This window comes from Pelodiscus sinensis, chromosome 4 (genome assembly GCF_049634645.1).
Source record: "Pelodiscus sinensis isolate JC-2024 chromosome 4, ASM4963464v1, whole genome shotgun sequence".
NCBI lineage: Eukaryota > Metazoa > Chordata > Testudines > Trionychidae > Pelodiscus > Pelodiscus sinensis.
Window position 1 is genome coordinate 76636912 of NC_134714.1, and position 16979 is coordinate 76653890.

General features: G+C 41.1%; 1 protein-coding gene across 1 annotated transcript; it reads left to right on the forward strand.

The window, feature by feature from the left end:
• Positions 1 to 1203: 1203 nt before the first annotated feature.
• On the forward strand, positions 1204 to 15035 carry RAG1 (recombination activating 1). Its single transcript, XM_006124470.4, has 2 exons — positions 1204 to 1293; positions 7443 to 15035. The coding sequence occupies exon 2, from the start codon at positions 7487 to 7489 to the stop codon at positions 10604 to 10606; it is 3120 nt and encodes a 1039-aa protein (XP_006124532.1). The 5' UTR covers positions 1204 to 1293; positions 7443 to 7486; the 3' UTR covers positions 10607 to 15035.
• The last annotated feature ends 1944 nt before the right edge of the window (positions 15036 to 16979 follow it).

Here is a 16979-nt window from a genome sequence, read left to right on the forward strand (position 1 = left end):
ACTACAATTTTTAGCATGCTAGCTCGAGCACAGGTACCACGGGTATGTTTGCATAAGGTGGGAATCACCAGCCCCAAGTATAGATGTAGTTTTAGTCTGTCAATAGCCTATTTTTAGCATGTAAGCAAATGTTCAGTTTTGGGGAGACTTACTGGGTAGTTAGATTTTATTGTGCAAGGTTCTGTGTAGGGGAATGGCCCTTGAAGAGGCCACTGCGTAAGCAACACTACAGTTTTCTCTCCTCTTTATACTCTGATCGGAGTCAATTTCTGAGGCAAACTTTCTTTGTGGGAACTAGTTATTGTTGTTGGAGCTGAGATTCCAAAAAAGGGGGGTTATCTGCATGATTTTTGTGACTACTTCTGTTCCAGGCCTCATGTATATCAGAATCATACTATAGGGAAGCAAGGGATCTTCAGAAGTTTTCACGTCCAGATCCCTGCACTATTGCAGGAGCATATAAATCTAGACCATTCATGACAGGAGTTTATCCAACTTGTTTTTAAAAGCTTCCAATCATGGGGACTCCATGACCGCCCTCAGATGCCTATTCCAGAGCTAAACAAGTGAAACAAGTTACACACAGACTTTATCTAGACTCTACATCACTGATTTCTCTTCCAGTGGGTACCTGACTGCAAGAGCCTGGCCATCTGTATTCATCAGAGGGGTAGCACTATTATCAGAATGGGACTCTAAAGTCAGAAGAAAGGGCAAAAATATGACTAATATTGTCAGCACAAAATTGCACCCACAATAATGGAAGCTTGGCTATGATAATGTAGGCTTAAATGTCAGGGACCTTTGAAAGAATTAATCCTGTGAGCAAGGCTGGCATGACTGGGTCCCACATTCTTCCCACTGTGTAACTTAGTGGAGAAATTAGCTCTGGAGCAATTGGCATAAAAAAAGCAAATATAAAAGTTTAGTCACATAAAGGTGCAGACACGCTCCTGCGGTGACTCTGCAGGGAATTAAAACGCATTTTCGAGGCTAGAGGTCTCTTAGAGAAAGACCTTGTTTTTATTAACGTCGAAGTTAAGCCTCATAAATTATCAGGTGGCACCTGGAGTAGAGACTTCTGTATTGTGTGTGGTTGATGTTAAGTTGTGGTTAGCACCAGAGCGGTACCGGGAGATGGGAGGGTCAGGGATAGGGTGAGACAAACAGCACTGCAGTGAGCTTTAAAAATCAGAAGGGAGAGGGAGGGAGAGAGAGGGAGACAGAGATCTTGACGTTTGCAACCAACTGAACAGACATACAAACAACTCTACACTCTGGCAGTGAGAGAAGGTAGGCTGACAGTCTTAACTCCAATAACCCAGCTGCTTGCGAGACATACAAGTATTGATCCAACTATTTTCCTCTATTCATGTACATGTCATTAGTCTGATTTTATAACCTCTTTTTTCCAACAAGTAGCATCTCACTCCACAAACAGTCCCTTTCATTTCAGTGGGGCTACTCACAGAATAAGGGATTGCTCTGTCATGCTCTTATTCACACTGTCTGATCCCCTTTCAGAAGGACTTTGCCTGAGGTATTCTGGGGTGGCCAGAAAAGGAATTTTCTTTTTCTTTCCAAGCTAAAAAGAGGTGAAATTAAATACAGCTATCAGATCCCGTTAAATTACCAGTGTATTTGATGATGGGGTGTGGGCGTGTTTCATGACCGAGGATTGTTCAACACTGCCCAATTAGAACAACAGAGCAGAGGCAAATGTCTAATGGATGTCAGCAAAATGTTCCTAGCATTGAGATCTTTAGGATAGTCTTCCAAGGGACTGGATGGAAGCTCTATTGCTTAGGAGCTAGAGAATTAGGCTAGATAAAGTATTTGATGCATAGACTGTAGGGAACAATCCTGGACCAACAGAGTGGATGATTAGGTGACTTAATAGGTTTTCTTTGTCTCTTCTCTTTTTGGGACATATTGCTGAAAGGAAGCAAATGCATTTTTGAACTTTTTCCCAGCAGGGGGCAAGAGCCATCTGCTATATTTGAGTTGCAGTTTGCCAGCAAGGCCCGGGGCATGGAATCAGGTGTGGTACTAAGGGTGTGTCTACACTGCATCACTATTGCAGAATAATAGCTGTTATTCTGGAAAAACAATAACTACAGCAAAGAAAATTGAAATAATGGAGGGTTTTTTCTGACGTTGGTAAACCTCATTCTACAAGGAATAACAACTCTTCTGAAAAAGCTCTTTTGGAAGAGGGTGTGTGTGGATGCTCCACTGCTACTATGTCGAAATAGCTCTTCACCAGAGCTGTTCTAAGTTATTCCTCCCCAGTGCCTGCTAGGGCTTTAAATTGAGATAGTGCGTCTGCATTAGAGGAGCTTGCTTTGGACTAATTCTGAAGCTTCCCTGTAGTGTGGACACTCTTATTTTGAAATGAGCTATTCCAGAAGATATCTTCCAGAATAGCTTTTTCCGAAATAAGCTTGCAGTGTAGACATACCCTTAGATGACACACCATGCAAGGGTAGGACAAGGAAAGAAGGTATTAGCTATTTTGGTCTAATCATACCTATTGCTGGCTGGTTTATCTCAATAACTAGTGAACAAACTCAGGGATGTCATTTAAAAAAAATTATGGCAGAGGGGAGGAGAAGAAGGCCAAAGTTGTGTTGGCATATAGAACATTTGATGTGATTATATTATATCCTGCAAAGTTTGGGGGAGGGGAGAGTGGAAGAAATAATAGGGCATAAAGAGCCAAGAAAAAGTTTTTAGGGGCAACCTAAGATCAGAGGAGGCAACTCTCCTTGCTGGACCCCTAGCAAATGATAGCCCTGAGCAAACCTTAGGGGGCATAGCTTGCTAGCTGCTCTCCAAAGATGAAGAGGTGCTGATGATGCAGTTAGAGACAGTGGTAATCTTGATGCAAGTCCCTGTGAACATGTTCTGCTTTGGCTGCAAAATCATAAGATCTAAGGTCTCTTCTAGTATGTGTGTGATCAGTAAAATGGGAATATTAAAATGGGACTTCCTTATGTCACAGGTATGCTGCAAAGATAAACTGACTAATGCACATGAGGTGCTCAGATATTCCATTGACAAATGTTTTGGAAAAGGCTATAGGCAAACAACAGTTTTATATGTTACTTGCAGAATAAATATTGACCGTCTAACTGATGAATATGTACTATGCTGTATCAGGAGAATTAAACAGAAAAGTCCTGTGTGGTTACAAATTCACTGCATGCTTATGTCAGTATTTTATAGCACAGACAAGATGAGCGAGGTAATAGGTTTTACTGCACGAACTTCTGTTGGTGAGAGAGACAAGATATCCAGCCACACAAAATTCCTGATAAGGACTCAGTGTCACCTGAAATCTTGTTTCGCTCACTATCAAAAGTTGGAAACTAAAAGCTATTACCTCACCTATCTTCTTTTTCTCATATACGGTGTACAACACAACTACAACTACAATTTAATAGCACAGCTAAGACACCAAATTGTTCACTGGATAGGGGGCTAAATCCTTTCTCATGCAAAAGTCCCAGTTTCTGCATCTGATTTTATCAACGTAGATATTTCAGTATTCCCATGTAAAACTGTTGGCAGTAACACACAAATAACTCCATATTTAGCTCACTGCAAAGTGCTCTAGAGGCTTTATCTCTGTATTGACAATCCCCTGAGGAAAATATAGTTTGTAATATTTATTTTTGTCTTGATGATCTGACCTTTTTCCCTCCCATTTGAATTCTAGTAAGGCAGCAGAACAGCGCAAGAAACTGTAGGAGAATAGGGTAAAACAATGAAGGACAACAAGCCATTCAGTCCCTCTGCAGGCAGCAGAGTATAGCTCAGTAGTCAAGCAGGACTTACGTGGGGCAAGCAGGACTCAGCTCTGCTGGTAGAAGGTTTTGACAATTAGGTCAGCAGGGTCCACAGCAGGGTCAAGCTAAGCAAAACAGTGGGTAAAATAGTCATGCACCTGGGTACAGCTGCAGCGGATAGTAGGTTACCATTTTATAGATAGCAGGGTACAAACAAACAGGACAGCAGGCCATAGCCAAAAGGGACAGCCGGTGATGGCAATGCAGACACTTGTATTCAGCACTGCTGGCAGCGGGCTACAGCAGTGCAGGCAGATGGATATAGCAGTGTAGGCAACTTGTTCTCAGTGGGACGGAATTAAGAGAAGCTGGCAAGAAAACAAACCTTTCATTTTTTGCCAAGGTCCACTTGAAGGATTTTGAAGTAAAACTCTTAAGGCGAGAGCTGAGCAGGTTGACATGTCACTCTGGATTTGGAACTTAATCAGAGCCAGTAATCCTTTCCAGCTGGACTTTGGAAGATTGTATTGAAATATTGCTCTATTGAAAGGTTATATTTTTAAAGAGATAATCTCAGAGGCATAATGCAGGAAAGGCAGATCAAAATTTCAGACACTGAAAAGAATGTGTTCTTGTGTAAGGCATCCTCAGAATAGATACAGGCGCAGTCTAGAGTTTTAGCGAACACTACCGCAAAGTGAAGCTACAGCCTTTATTTGAAACAAATACTATAAAATCACATATTCTTAAAGTACAATTTTCTTCATTTCTGTTACTACCTGCCACTTAAATATTAAAAGCACAATTCTAAATACTTTACAATATTGCCACTGGCTTACTTTCTGCACTTCTCCCACCTGGGCATAGAGAAATAGGCTGGTCAGTTTCACTTTTGTCTTTTAGCCAATTTTATTTTCAGGCTCTCATCCTCTAGCACAATGTTGCAATGTTTGAATTGCAACCCCCTCCAGGGGATATTTATTTGTATATTGTGTCAGGTTTCCACGGCAACTACATCAGTGCTGTGTTTGATAAAAGATTGTTTTTGCAAAATCTAAAATTTGGCCCAAATTTGACTGGACATTTTCAATCCTTCAAACCATCTAACCCTTCCAAGTAAGGTTGCAGTTCAGAGAGGCACTTAAAATTTGACAAATGCTTAATCTCATGAGTTGAGCCTGTGGGGCAGATCCTCAGCTGGAGTAAGTTGTATGGCCCCAGTGATGTCTACTGAGGTTCTGCTTCTGCTCTATGAAATTGAAGTCTTTATGTGCTGAACTGGGGCCTAAATGAGGTCATTATTCCACACAGGGATAGGCTAGCATGGAATGTCTTTACAGGAATCACCCACTAGTGATCCCATTTGAGGATCAGGGCCTAAAAAAAAAAAGAATCAGTGGTTGTGGCCTCAATGACTTAAAATATGGTAGGAGAAATATAGATTTCCACGTCTCAGCCTTCAGTGTAACTCTATTTCATGTAAGCACTGATCATAAGTCATCAGATATCCTAGTCCTTATTCACTCATGTAGTTCCAGGGTGCGTCTAGACCTGGACTTTTGTCGACAAAACTATACCTGCGTCTACACTACCGCCGAGTTCTGTCAACATAACGTCGATAGAACTCGGCAGTTTTGTTGATGGCAGTAAACCTCATTCTACGAGGAATAACGCCTTTTGTCAACAGAGTTCTGTCAACAGAAGGCGTTATTGCATCTACACTGTCCTTTGCGTCTACACTCTCATGTCGACAAAGCGGCTTGCTTTGTTGACAGAACTGGATGTAGTCTAGACACTCTTTGTCGACAGAGGCTTTGTCGACAGTATCTGTCGACAAAGCCTCTGTTGACAAAAGCCTGTAGTCTAGACATACTTCCATTGACTTCTGTAGAGCTCCTTATGTGAATGTGGAGTAATAAAGATTGGAGAGTTAGGTACTGCTGTTTGTTAGTCATTAGCTGTCCTATGGTATGTGAAGTGAGCTGGCGATCTCAATGCATGTACCAGTGGCCATTTGTCCACATCAGGATCAGGGCAGAGGCACATTGGGGCTGCGTGGGGAATTATACAGTGTCCCTATCTATGCTGGCCCTGTCCTGTAGATAAACAGGGTGAACTGCTATTTGCAGGGATCTCTATCCAGTACTTGTCATGCACACTCAGTACCTTAATCCCATCCCCTTCTGGATAAAATCAGAGCATGCATGATAATCATTTTCATTGTGTATTCTTATTGCATCTTAAATGTGTTGTGATGCTTTACTGACATATATGTAGATGGACCCCCCTCCACCTCAGAAGAGTTTATAATCTCAGTAGACAACATGCAGCAAAAGAAGTGTTTGGGGTTGGGAGTGCAGAAAGCACAGTGCAGGTGCTCTTCCTGAGCAAACATCCTTTACACAGGCCTGCCAGTGTACCTTTCTACCTTTCTTCTCAGTACCCACAGCCCTGATTCCCCTGCAAGCCTAGGCAAAGGTTACCAATTGTACAGTGTTATATGGCAACTTTGCAGTGTGGGTAAATATCCTCATGATACACTGAGGTCATCAAACTGATTTTACTTGTAACTTGTGGTACTTGAAAACTGATGAAAATCTATTGCATTCCCACACAGTCCCATCCATCCCATAACATCTCCCCTAGTAGCTTTAGTGGCTCTCTAAGGTTTAACAGCTGTCACTGTACTGTAACTTTAAAGCAAAGTTGGCAATAGAATTAAATATTTTTCATCCAAAAGCTTAGGCTTCTACCATTTGAACTAAAGAAACATCTCCTTTGGTTGTTAGCAGTATGGAGCCTATGACACACAGCAGATCAGTTCCAATTCTGTCCAGTAGAAGGCAATGACATACATACACTATCCATTTCATTATACTTTTGTTCCTCCCAATTTAAAATGGAATTATATTGTATCCTGTGTTTGTTTAACTCAGTCATGGAATTCCTTTCATGGAATCGTTTTCTTATTTTGCAAGATGGGTGAAATAGTGGCAACAAAAGCCTATATAGCACAAAAGCCTCACTTAAACCATGATCTGAGGATCTAAATGGGGCTGAAGTGGCACACACAGATCTTTTTGCTGGCCTTATGCACAAAGGTGATTTTATTCTTTGTGATTGTCTAGATTGGGATGGGGACCCTAAGGCCCAAGGGCTGGATGCAGCCCCTGGCTTGCCCCCAGAATTGGGGAGTCCATACTGGCACTCCAACCCCCCAGCTGCCTTATTTCAGGGATGGAGTACACAAAACCTACCAGGCTGTGCCTCTGTAGGCTCTGTTGTGTGAGGGGAATGTCGGGAGTGTCTTTCTCCCTCTCAGTTGGGGGCCACATCGATGAGGGTTTGCTTTGGATTTTTTTTCCCCTTGCTTCTCACTTGGGTGTGTGGCCCCTGATTGATTTTTACATGGGCCAGCAGCTTCCAACCCAAAAGGGTCCCCTACCCCAGCCTAGACGTTTTATCGGCATGACAATTTATATCTATAATGGTATTTCATATTTTGGGAAACAGCTTCCTGTCAAAGCATTTACCAGCCATTAACGACTGCATATTTATGCCATTTAAAGCCCACACTTCCTACATTTGTATCATTGTTCATTTTGGAGTATTTCATTTCCTTACCATGCACTCTCTCTCTCTTTCTCTCAGGAGATTCAGTTCTTGCCAGAAGGGATATACTGACATCACCAAGCATGAGCCTGCACACCATGCCAGAAGAAATCCAACATCCATATACTAAATTTTCTGAATGGAAGTTCAAGCTGTTTAAAGTGAGATCCTTTGAAAAAACACCTTCTGGAGACAGCCAAGTGGCAAATAAAGAGAAAGCAGAGGAGGTGGTCTCTTTGGACAAAGGCACTGTGGTGCAGAAAGATGCAGCTGTCCCACAGGCAGAAAAGCCACTTCTGGCAGATGCAGAATTAAAGCACAGTAAGCAGGCTCTTGAAAAAGATGCTGACAACCTGAAAATGAAAGAGAATGCAGCTCACCAAGCAAACCTGCAGCAACTTTGCCGCGTCTGCGGAGTTTCATTTAAAACTGATCGTTACAAGAGAAGTCATCCAGTGCATGGACCAGTAGACAGTGAAACTCAGGGAGTTCTGCGAAAGAAAGAGAAAAAGGCAACATCTTGGCCAGATCTTATTGCCAAGGTTTTTAAGATTGATGTGCGAGCAGATATCGACACAATCCATCCCACTCGGTTTTGTCACAACTGTTGGAGTATCATCCACAGAAAGTTCAGCAATGCCCCGTGTGAAGTGTATTTCCCAAGGAACAGCACCATGGAGTGGAAGTCCCACTCCCCAAACTGCACTGTTTGTTGCACTGCTCCTCGTGGGGTGAAGAGGAAGAACCAGCCATCCAACTTACAGCTGGGCAAAAAGCTCAAGATCATGGCAGAACGTGCCCGAAAAACCAAGGGTGTAAAAAAACAATCACAGATTAACAGCAAAAACCTTATGAAAAAGATTGCCAACTGCAAGAAGATACATCTTAGCACCAAACTTCTTGCAGTTGATTACCCTGCAGATTTTGTTAAGTCCATCTCTTGCCAGGTCTGTGAGCATATTCTGGCAGACCCAGTGGAAACAACATGTAGCCACTTATTCTGCAGAACCTGCATCCTTAAGTGCCTCAAAGTTATGGGAAGCTATTGCCCCTCTTGCCGATACCCTTGCTTCCCTACCGACCTGATGAGTCCAGTGAAATCCTTCCTGAACATCCTCAATTCCCTGGCTGTGCGATGCCCAGTGAAAGAATGTGATGAGGAGGTTTTGCTGGGTAAATATTGCCATCATCTGTCCAGTCACAAAGAATTGAAAAGGAAAGAGATTTACACGCACGTAAATAAAGGGGGCCGACCGAGACAACACTTGCTGTCATTGACCAGGAGAGCGCAAAAGCATCGTCTGAGAGAACTCAAGCTTCAAGTCAAAGCTTTTGCTGAGAAAGAAGAAGGAGGGGATATAAAGGCTGTGTGCCTAACTTTGTTCCTTCTGGCTCTGAGAGCAAGAAATGAACACAGACAAGCAGATGAGTTGGAAGCTATGATGCAAGGGAAGGGGTCAGGGCTTCACCCAGCGGTCTGCTTGGCAATCCGAGTCAACACCTTTCTCAGCTGTAGCCAGTACCATAAAATGTACCGAACTGTAAAAGCTATAACTGGGAGGCAGATCTTCCAGCCACTGCACGCTCTCCGCACTGCGGAGAAGGCCCTCTTGCCAGGCTATCATCCATTTGAGTGGAAACCCCCTTTGAAAAATGTGTCCACTAATACAGAAGTGGGAATTATAGATGGGCTGTCCGGGCTGCCACTCTCAGTTGATGACTACCCAGTAGATACAATTGCCAAGAGGTTTCGATATGATGCAGCCTTGGTTTCTGCCTTAATGGACATGGAGGAAGACATCTTGGAAGGCATGAAAGCAAAAGATCTGGATGACTACTTGAATGGCCCCTTCACTGTAGTGGTGAAGGAGTCTTGTGATGGGATGGGAGATGTCAGCGAGAAGCATGGAAGTGGACCAGCTGTTCCGGAGAAGGCAGTTCGATTTTCTTTCACACTCATGAGTATCAGCATAGCTCATGGGAATGAAAACGTAAGGGTCTTTGAAGAAGTCAAGCCCAATTCAGAGCTGTGTTGCAAGCCCTTGTGCCTTATGCTGGCTGATGAATCTGACCATGAGACTCTAACTGCCATTCTGAGCCCTCTGATAGCAGAAAGGGAGACCATGAAAACCAGTGTCCTGCTTCTTGAAATGGGAGGCATCCTCAGAACATTCAAATTCATCTTTAGGGGTACAGGGTATGATGAGAAACTTGTCCGTGAAGTGGAAGGCCTTGAAGCCTCAGGCTCTACTTACATCTGCACCCTTTGTGATGCAACCCGCCTGGAAGCCTCTCAGAACCTGGTCCTCCACTCCATAACAAGAAGTCATGCTGAAAATCTGGAGCGGTATGAGGTATGGAGGTCCAACCCATATCATGAATCAGTTGATGAGTTACGTGACAGAGTGAAGGGTGTTTCTGCCAAACCTTTTATTGAGACTGTTCCTTCCATAGATGCATTGCACTGTGATATTGGCAATGCAGCTGAGTTCTACAAGATATTCCAGTTTGAGATAGGTGAGGTGTACAAGAACCCCAACGCATCTAAAGAAGAGAGGAAGAGGTGGCAGTCAACTCTTGACAAGCATCTCAGGAAGAAGATGAACCTGAAACCCATAATGAGGATGAATGGAAACTTTGCTAGAAAGCTTATGACCAAAGAGACAGTGGAAGCCATATGTGAATTAATAAAGTGTGAGGAAAGGCATGAAGCCCTAAGAGAACTGATGGACCTTTACCTTAAGATGAAACCAGTGTGGAGGTCTTCATGCCCAGCTAAAGAATGCCCAGAATTGCTGTGTCAGTATAGCTTTAACTCACAACGTTTTGCTGAGCTCTTGTCCACAAAGTTCAAGTACAGATATGAGGGCAAGATTACAAATTATTTTCACAAAACTCTTGCTCACGTTCCTGAAATCATTGAAAGAGATGGTTCCATTGGTGCCTGGGCAAGTGAAGGGAATGAGTCCGGGAATAAATTATTTAGGCGTTTCCGAAAAATGAATGCCAGGCAGTCAAAATGCTATGAAATGGAGGATGTTTTGAAGCATCACTGGCTATATACCTCTAAGTACCTGCAGAAGTTCATGAATGCTCATAATACATTGAAAGGACAGGGCTTCACAATCGATCCAGGGCAGAGTTTAGAAGACTCCCTAGCATTGGAAGGCACTTTAGATATTACTGATTCTATGGAATTCTAAGCATAATGGTCTTTGAATTGGGCTTGCAATTAAGTTTTCCTACATGGGGTGCATTAATGCTGTAAACATCACTTTTACACTGGCCATTAAAGGGAATCTGTCCCTGCTCAGAGGAGTTTGGTTAACATCTATTCTGGATGATAGTTTCCAGAAAATGGTAATGCAGAGTAACTGGTTGGTGTCATTTTCCAGCCATTTTGTGAGGTAAAAGTGGAAAGAAAGGTGATCAACTTTGGTCTTGGGTTTATTGTTTAATAAATAGCCAAAGTGAGCCAAAGTTTTTAGACTATGTGATATCTGTGAAATGAAGAGGATTCAGAAGTGTTATGGCAGTTACAAAAAAGTAAGGATGGCTATTTTTGCATTTTACTTACTATTTAGTACTAGTCTTCCTTTTTTAATTGATGGCCTCTTGTTTCTTATAAGTAAAAATTAAACATAGAATTTTGTAGACAATCATTTTGAAGTACAGAGTCAGTATTTTTAATATAACACACTGATTCAAGCTTCAGAGGTTGACTTCATCAACAGTTTACAATATTATTTTATTTAACATTTATATTGTGATAGGTCCTAGAGACCAATCAGTTTTAGGGCCCATTGTGCTAGTTACTGTACAAGCACAGAGAATCGGGTTGCTAACCCTCCAGGACTGGTCTGGAGTCTTCTGGAATCCATCTCCCTATTGAAAGCAATTCTGGAGATTGTAATAGGATATTTTAAGAAAATGACATTCTGTCATATTGAGGTGGAGGGGAAGCTCCCGGAATAGTTTTAGACAGAGTTGGCAAGCCTAATAGAGAACATGTACTGGGCATTTAATAATTATTAATAATAATAATAATAATAATTGTAACCTAGTCAATTTGTTCTAAAATGCAAGCTTGTGCATTACTTTGAAATCAGACCCTAGAATGCAATATATTTTTTCTTTGTACCTTGTATACTTTGAAGCTTTGCTGTAAATCTTGCTAACAGCTGGAACCAACAAGGAATTGTGTTCAATAGGCAATCTGTACTTCCAAGATTAGATCCTAACTGGTGTATATCATCTTAGCTTCAGTGGGTGAAATCCAAAGAGGACACTGGCACAGCTCATAATGACTTCAACAGAGCCAGAAATTCCCCTATTGACCTTAATGGAACTACAGTTAGATACAGAAGCCAAGCATCTGGCTTAGATTTGTTCTTCATTTCTATATATTGCTATTATGCTCTTCTGTAGGGTATATTTTACAGACTAAGGGAACCTTTCATTGTGTTCTAGCCCTGTCTCCAATATTGACACCGCTCTCTGGGGCATGTCATTTAACTTCTCTGCCTCACTTTTTACATCTATAGAATGCAAATAGTTTTTACCTATCTCACAGGCATGTTGTGAAAACTATTTAGTTAGCATGGGTGAACTGATTTGAAAATGAAATTGCTATTTAAGTGCTAAGCATTATTATTTCAATATTTAGACAGCTCATATGAGCAGTTTTCATTTTACTAAGGGCATTAAAATGATAACATTTTTCTTTTATACAGATGTTACTATATGCCTTATCTACAGAATAGGAAATAGATCGTATGCCACAGCAAACTTGACTCTTACAAGTGATAAATAATCAGCCTTTAAAAGTGACCATCAGTAAAATTATTTTAAAATATTGTGAAATTTTACAACTAAATTATTTCTGAACATACTTGTTTAATTAATAGCACAGTTCTGTGACCCTGATGTGGCAAAGCACCGAAGCACACACTAAAATGTAAGCAAGGGAATTGTCAGTATGACCACTCAGATGCTTAATGTTAAACATGTGCTTAAGTGACTTGCTGACTGGGGTCCAAATTTGGGAGACCTTTTTAAATTCATCAAATAACTTTTTTCAGCAAAAAGTCACAACATTCATTAAATAATTTTTTTAGGAAATATAATTCAGAAATACCTGTATGACACGGACTTGTGCTCCTAAAACACATATGCACTTTTGAAAATCCCACAATGAGTGCTCACTAGCTGAGGCATTTTGATATTTGTAGAATCATAAATGAAACAGGATTAAATGCACATACTTTTTAAAATAATTCAATTTTATTGTGTTTTGATACTACATTTGGCTCATCAGTAGATAAGAACAATTAAACAGTAAAATATAGTTTTTATTCTTTTGTAGTTGTTTTTCGTTGTGATTATATACCATAATTTCGTATTTACCATTTATAGAGAATTTATAGGGAGAACTAAATGCTAGTGATTTATATATAAGTGTTATTTGGGCTTCATCTTTTGATTTTATTAGAAGCAATATCCACTTCTCATAAAGTTTTATAATTTATATTTAATACTTCATATAATATCCTTAAACAACTTTTAAGCGTTGCATCAGAACTTACATGCTTCCAAATATTTGTCAGAAGCATTGCAAAAAAAAGGTGCTTTTAAAATATGTTTTAATGGTGCCTTTGCAGTATAATTTTCCATTTATACTACATAAGGATTTTGATTATTTTAAATATTTTTCTTCTTAGATTAATTTTTTAACTCTTTAGGGACTATAACAGTTATTTTCCGTAATGTATAAATGTGAGTTTTACATAAAGTAGCGTTCTTTCCCAATAAATTCAGAAACCAACTCAAAGAATATTCCTTCGTTTGGTTGGGAAATATTTCATCATGCAAAAAATGTCGTATCCATTTTTCTTTGCATATTTATTTTCTGTGATTGTAATATACAGATTTTATACTTGAACGATTTCATTTCCACGGGGCCCAAACTAGCAACCCTTACTCACTTGTAGTGAAATTCATTCCTGTGCTGAAGGTTGGCATAAGGCAAATGCATCATTTATGTCAATGGCTCTCAACCTTTCCAGACTACTATACCTATTTCAAGAGGCTGGTTTGTCTTGCATACCCCCAAGTTTCACTTCACTTAAGAACTACTTGCTTATAAAATCAGACATTAAAATACAAATTTGTCACAGCACCCTATTACTGAAAAATGACTTATTTTCTCAATTGGAATATAAATAATGTACTTACATTTCAGGGTATAATATACAGAGGAGTATAAACCAGTAATTGTATGAAATTTTAGTTTGTCAGAAGCACTTTGCTAGTGCTTTTTATGTAGGCTGTTGTAAAACCAGGCAAATACCTAAATGTGTTGACCCACCCCCTGGAAGACTCCACCTATGCCAACAGGTACATGTACTTCTGGTTGAGAATCATTGATTCAAGTGCTTAAATAAGGGTTTAAATGAGATTTAAGTAGTGTACGCTAACCCTCTGCTCAGGAGCGAATTTCACCTACAAGTTCTCCTTACTCGCATATTGTTCCAGCCAAATCAATGGGCCATATTCTTTTTTTGCACAAATTATCTCAGTGATTTTACTGAAATTCTCAAATAAAAAAAGTGACTTCAACAGACTGCTTAGGTAAAAGCAATTGGATTTTGACTCATTGATTTCAACAGGACTAATTAAGGATTACTCGTGTAGGTAAGGATTAACAAGACTGGGCACATACTCTGGGGAAGTTCAGTACACTGAACAGTACATGGACTGGGACTTAGGTGTGCAATGGAATTAAAAATATTCTTTTGTGAAATAACAGTATGGAAATTACACTATTAAGCCGGCAAGACGTATTATAAGTGCTAGCAACTATGTATTGTTTGGCTGGCATTCATCTAAAAGGCAATTGTTATTTTTTTAACAAACTTGAATTTTGATTCATCTCTTTTTCCGTTGTTGGCACAGTATTTAAATCAGGAGACTTTCTGCTTGAGAGTTTGGAACTCATTAAACCAAACAATTCAAATACTAAACACCTGCAAGTGAAGCTTTTGTAAACAGAGACCAGAAAAACAATACTACAAACACACAGGCATGAATCTACACGCAAGGGATTCTTGATTGCTAAAAGTACATCGTGTTTTCACTTCATATTTGAAAAATGGTCTATCATTAAGCTGTTTGATTTTGAAGAGTCTTTAAATAAGTGGAGACACTTGTATTCGTTTTATGCTTTCAAAAATCACATTTTTTTCTACTCTAATAATTAATTTAAATACCTCAGATGATTGTGGGCAATGGTTTTCCAGTTGTGAAAATTGTACTAAACTCTTGCTAGGTTTATACAATCACATTCTGTATCTTCCTTTGTTTAATGTTTTTGTAAGAACTTATTAAAGGTGTATTCAATTGTTGTACTATGAAATGTGTAGCAAGCTAGGGTCCTGATTCTGGTCTCATACCATTTTTTTCATAATGATAGCTCCATTGACATTAATGGAATCATTCCTGATGTATGTGGAGTAAACAAGTTCAGAACCAGACCCTAGATATTTACAATACCATAATATTTTACTTGAATAAGATGTTTTCAGTGCATTGTAATAAGGCACTTGCCTAATGTTTTTATTGCTACTTATTGTATTCCAGTTTCTTTATGTTTAAAATGTGTTTTAAATAAAGTTATTAGAAATAGACATTGGATTTGGATTTGGGTGTCTTGAACAGTATTGTAACTGTGCAAACAAGTTAATGATAATCAGCTTGCATTTATTCAGTATTTTCCGAACAAATCATCAGTATTCGCCAACATTTACATTATAATAAAACCAAGGGCCCCAGGCAAGACCAAAAACCTTCTGTGGTAGCCATTGTACAAACACCTAGGAAGATTCCCTCTGAAGCCCAAAAGCCCAATCCAGCATCTTACTTCACAGGGTACGGTTTGACCATGCATTATACCTTCCTTGGACTCTCCTACTGCTTCATTTAGAAATGATATCTGGTCTCTTTAACTTCATCTACCTTGTCCAGCCCTTCTTCAAATCTCTTCGCTTGCTTCTTCACATCCTCTGCATCAAATTCTAGATTCCTGTTCTTGAGTTCAAAGCCAAATGCAGAAATTAACTCTCACTTGCATAGGGTGACCATATTTTCTTTTGTTGAATACAGGACACCTGGTAAAATTACTCAGATTCAAGTGAGTTCAATGGCAATCAATCAGAAACAAGCAGTACATATCAAGTTCATTAACCTCCTGTTAAAAAGAAATACTGTGCAACTGGTCTTTTTATTTACCTTCTTATCTTTAAGGTTTGCACAGGGAGAGGGACACACACATTCCAACAGCTGTCCCACAGGCTTGGGGCAGATTGATCGACCTGACCAAAAAATATCCCTGCCTAATGTTCTCTACCCTCCATGCCTGGTTGGGACCACAGGATGGACCGCTGCTTCTCGTGGGATCCTCCATGGCCAGGAGCTTGGATTTTATAACCCTTCTGTGAAAGGGCACCACCAAAAGCTTTGTGCCCCTTATTGCCCTGCTGCCACATTGCCTGAATGCACTAGCTCAGGGTATGTCTACACTACAAAGTTAATTCGAACTAACAGACGTTAGTTTGAATTAACTTTGATAGGCGCTACACTAGCGCTCCGCTAGTTCGAACTTAATTCGAACTAGCGGAGCGCTTAGTTCGAACTAGGTAAACCTCATTGTACGAGGACTAAGCCTAGTTCAAACTTACTAGTTCGAATTAAGGGGTGTGTAGCCCCTTAATTCGAACTAGTGGGAGGCTAGACCTCCCCAGCTTTCCCTGGTGGCCACTCTGGCCAACATCAGGGAAACTCTATTGCCCCCCTCCCGGCCCCGGACCCCTTAAAGGGGCACGGGTTGGCTACGGTGCCCGTGCCAGGTGCAAGCCTGCCAGCACCCAGCCAGCAGAACCTGCACCTGGCACGGCTCAAGCCGGCCATCTGATGCCCCCCAGCCCTCCCCCTCTTCCCGGGACCAGGCTGGCGGCTCCCGGGAGCTTGCCCGGTACCGCAAGAGGCGGGCACCCGCCTGGTCTAGTGCGGACATCGTGGACCTTGTCCATGACCTCCGCATTAGGCACAGGAAAGTGGCCGTCTAGGGCAGGAGAGCTGCCAGCCTGGCCACCCAGGAGCAGGTGTGCATGAAAATCAAGGTGGTCCACTGAGACCCCCAACCCTGAGTCCTGAGCTTAGAATGGCCGTCCTGGGTCAGACCAAAGGTCCATCTAGCCCAGTAGCCTGTCTGCCGACAGCGGCCAACCCTAGGGACCCTTGAGGGGATGGACTGAAGACAGTGACCAAGCCATTTGTCTCGTGCCATCCCTCTCCAGCCTTCCACAAACTTTGGGCAGGGGCACCATTCCTACTCCCTGGCTAATACCACTCCAGGGACCCAACCTCCATGACTTTATCTCACTTCTCTTTAAACTCTGTTCTAGTTGTAGCCTTCACAGCCTCCTGCAGCAAGGAGTTCCACAGGTTGACTCTTTGCTTTGTGAAGAACAACTTTCTGTTACTAGTTTGAAGCCTGCTACCCATTCCTTTCCTTTGGTG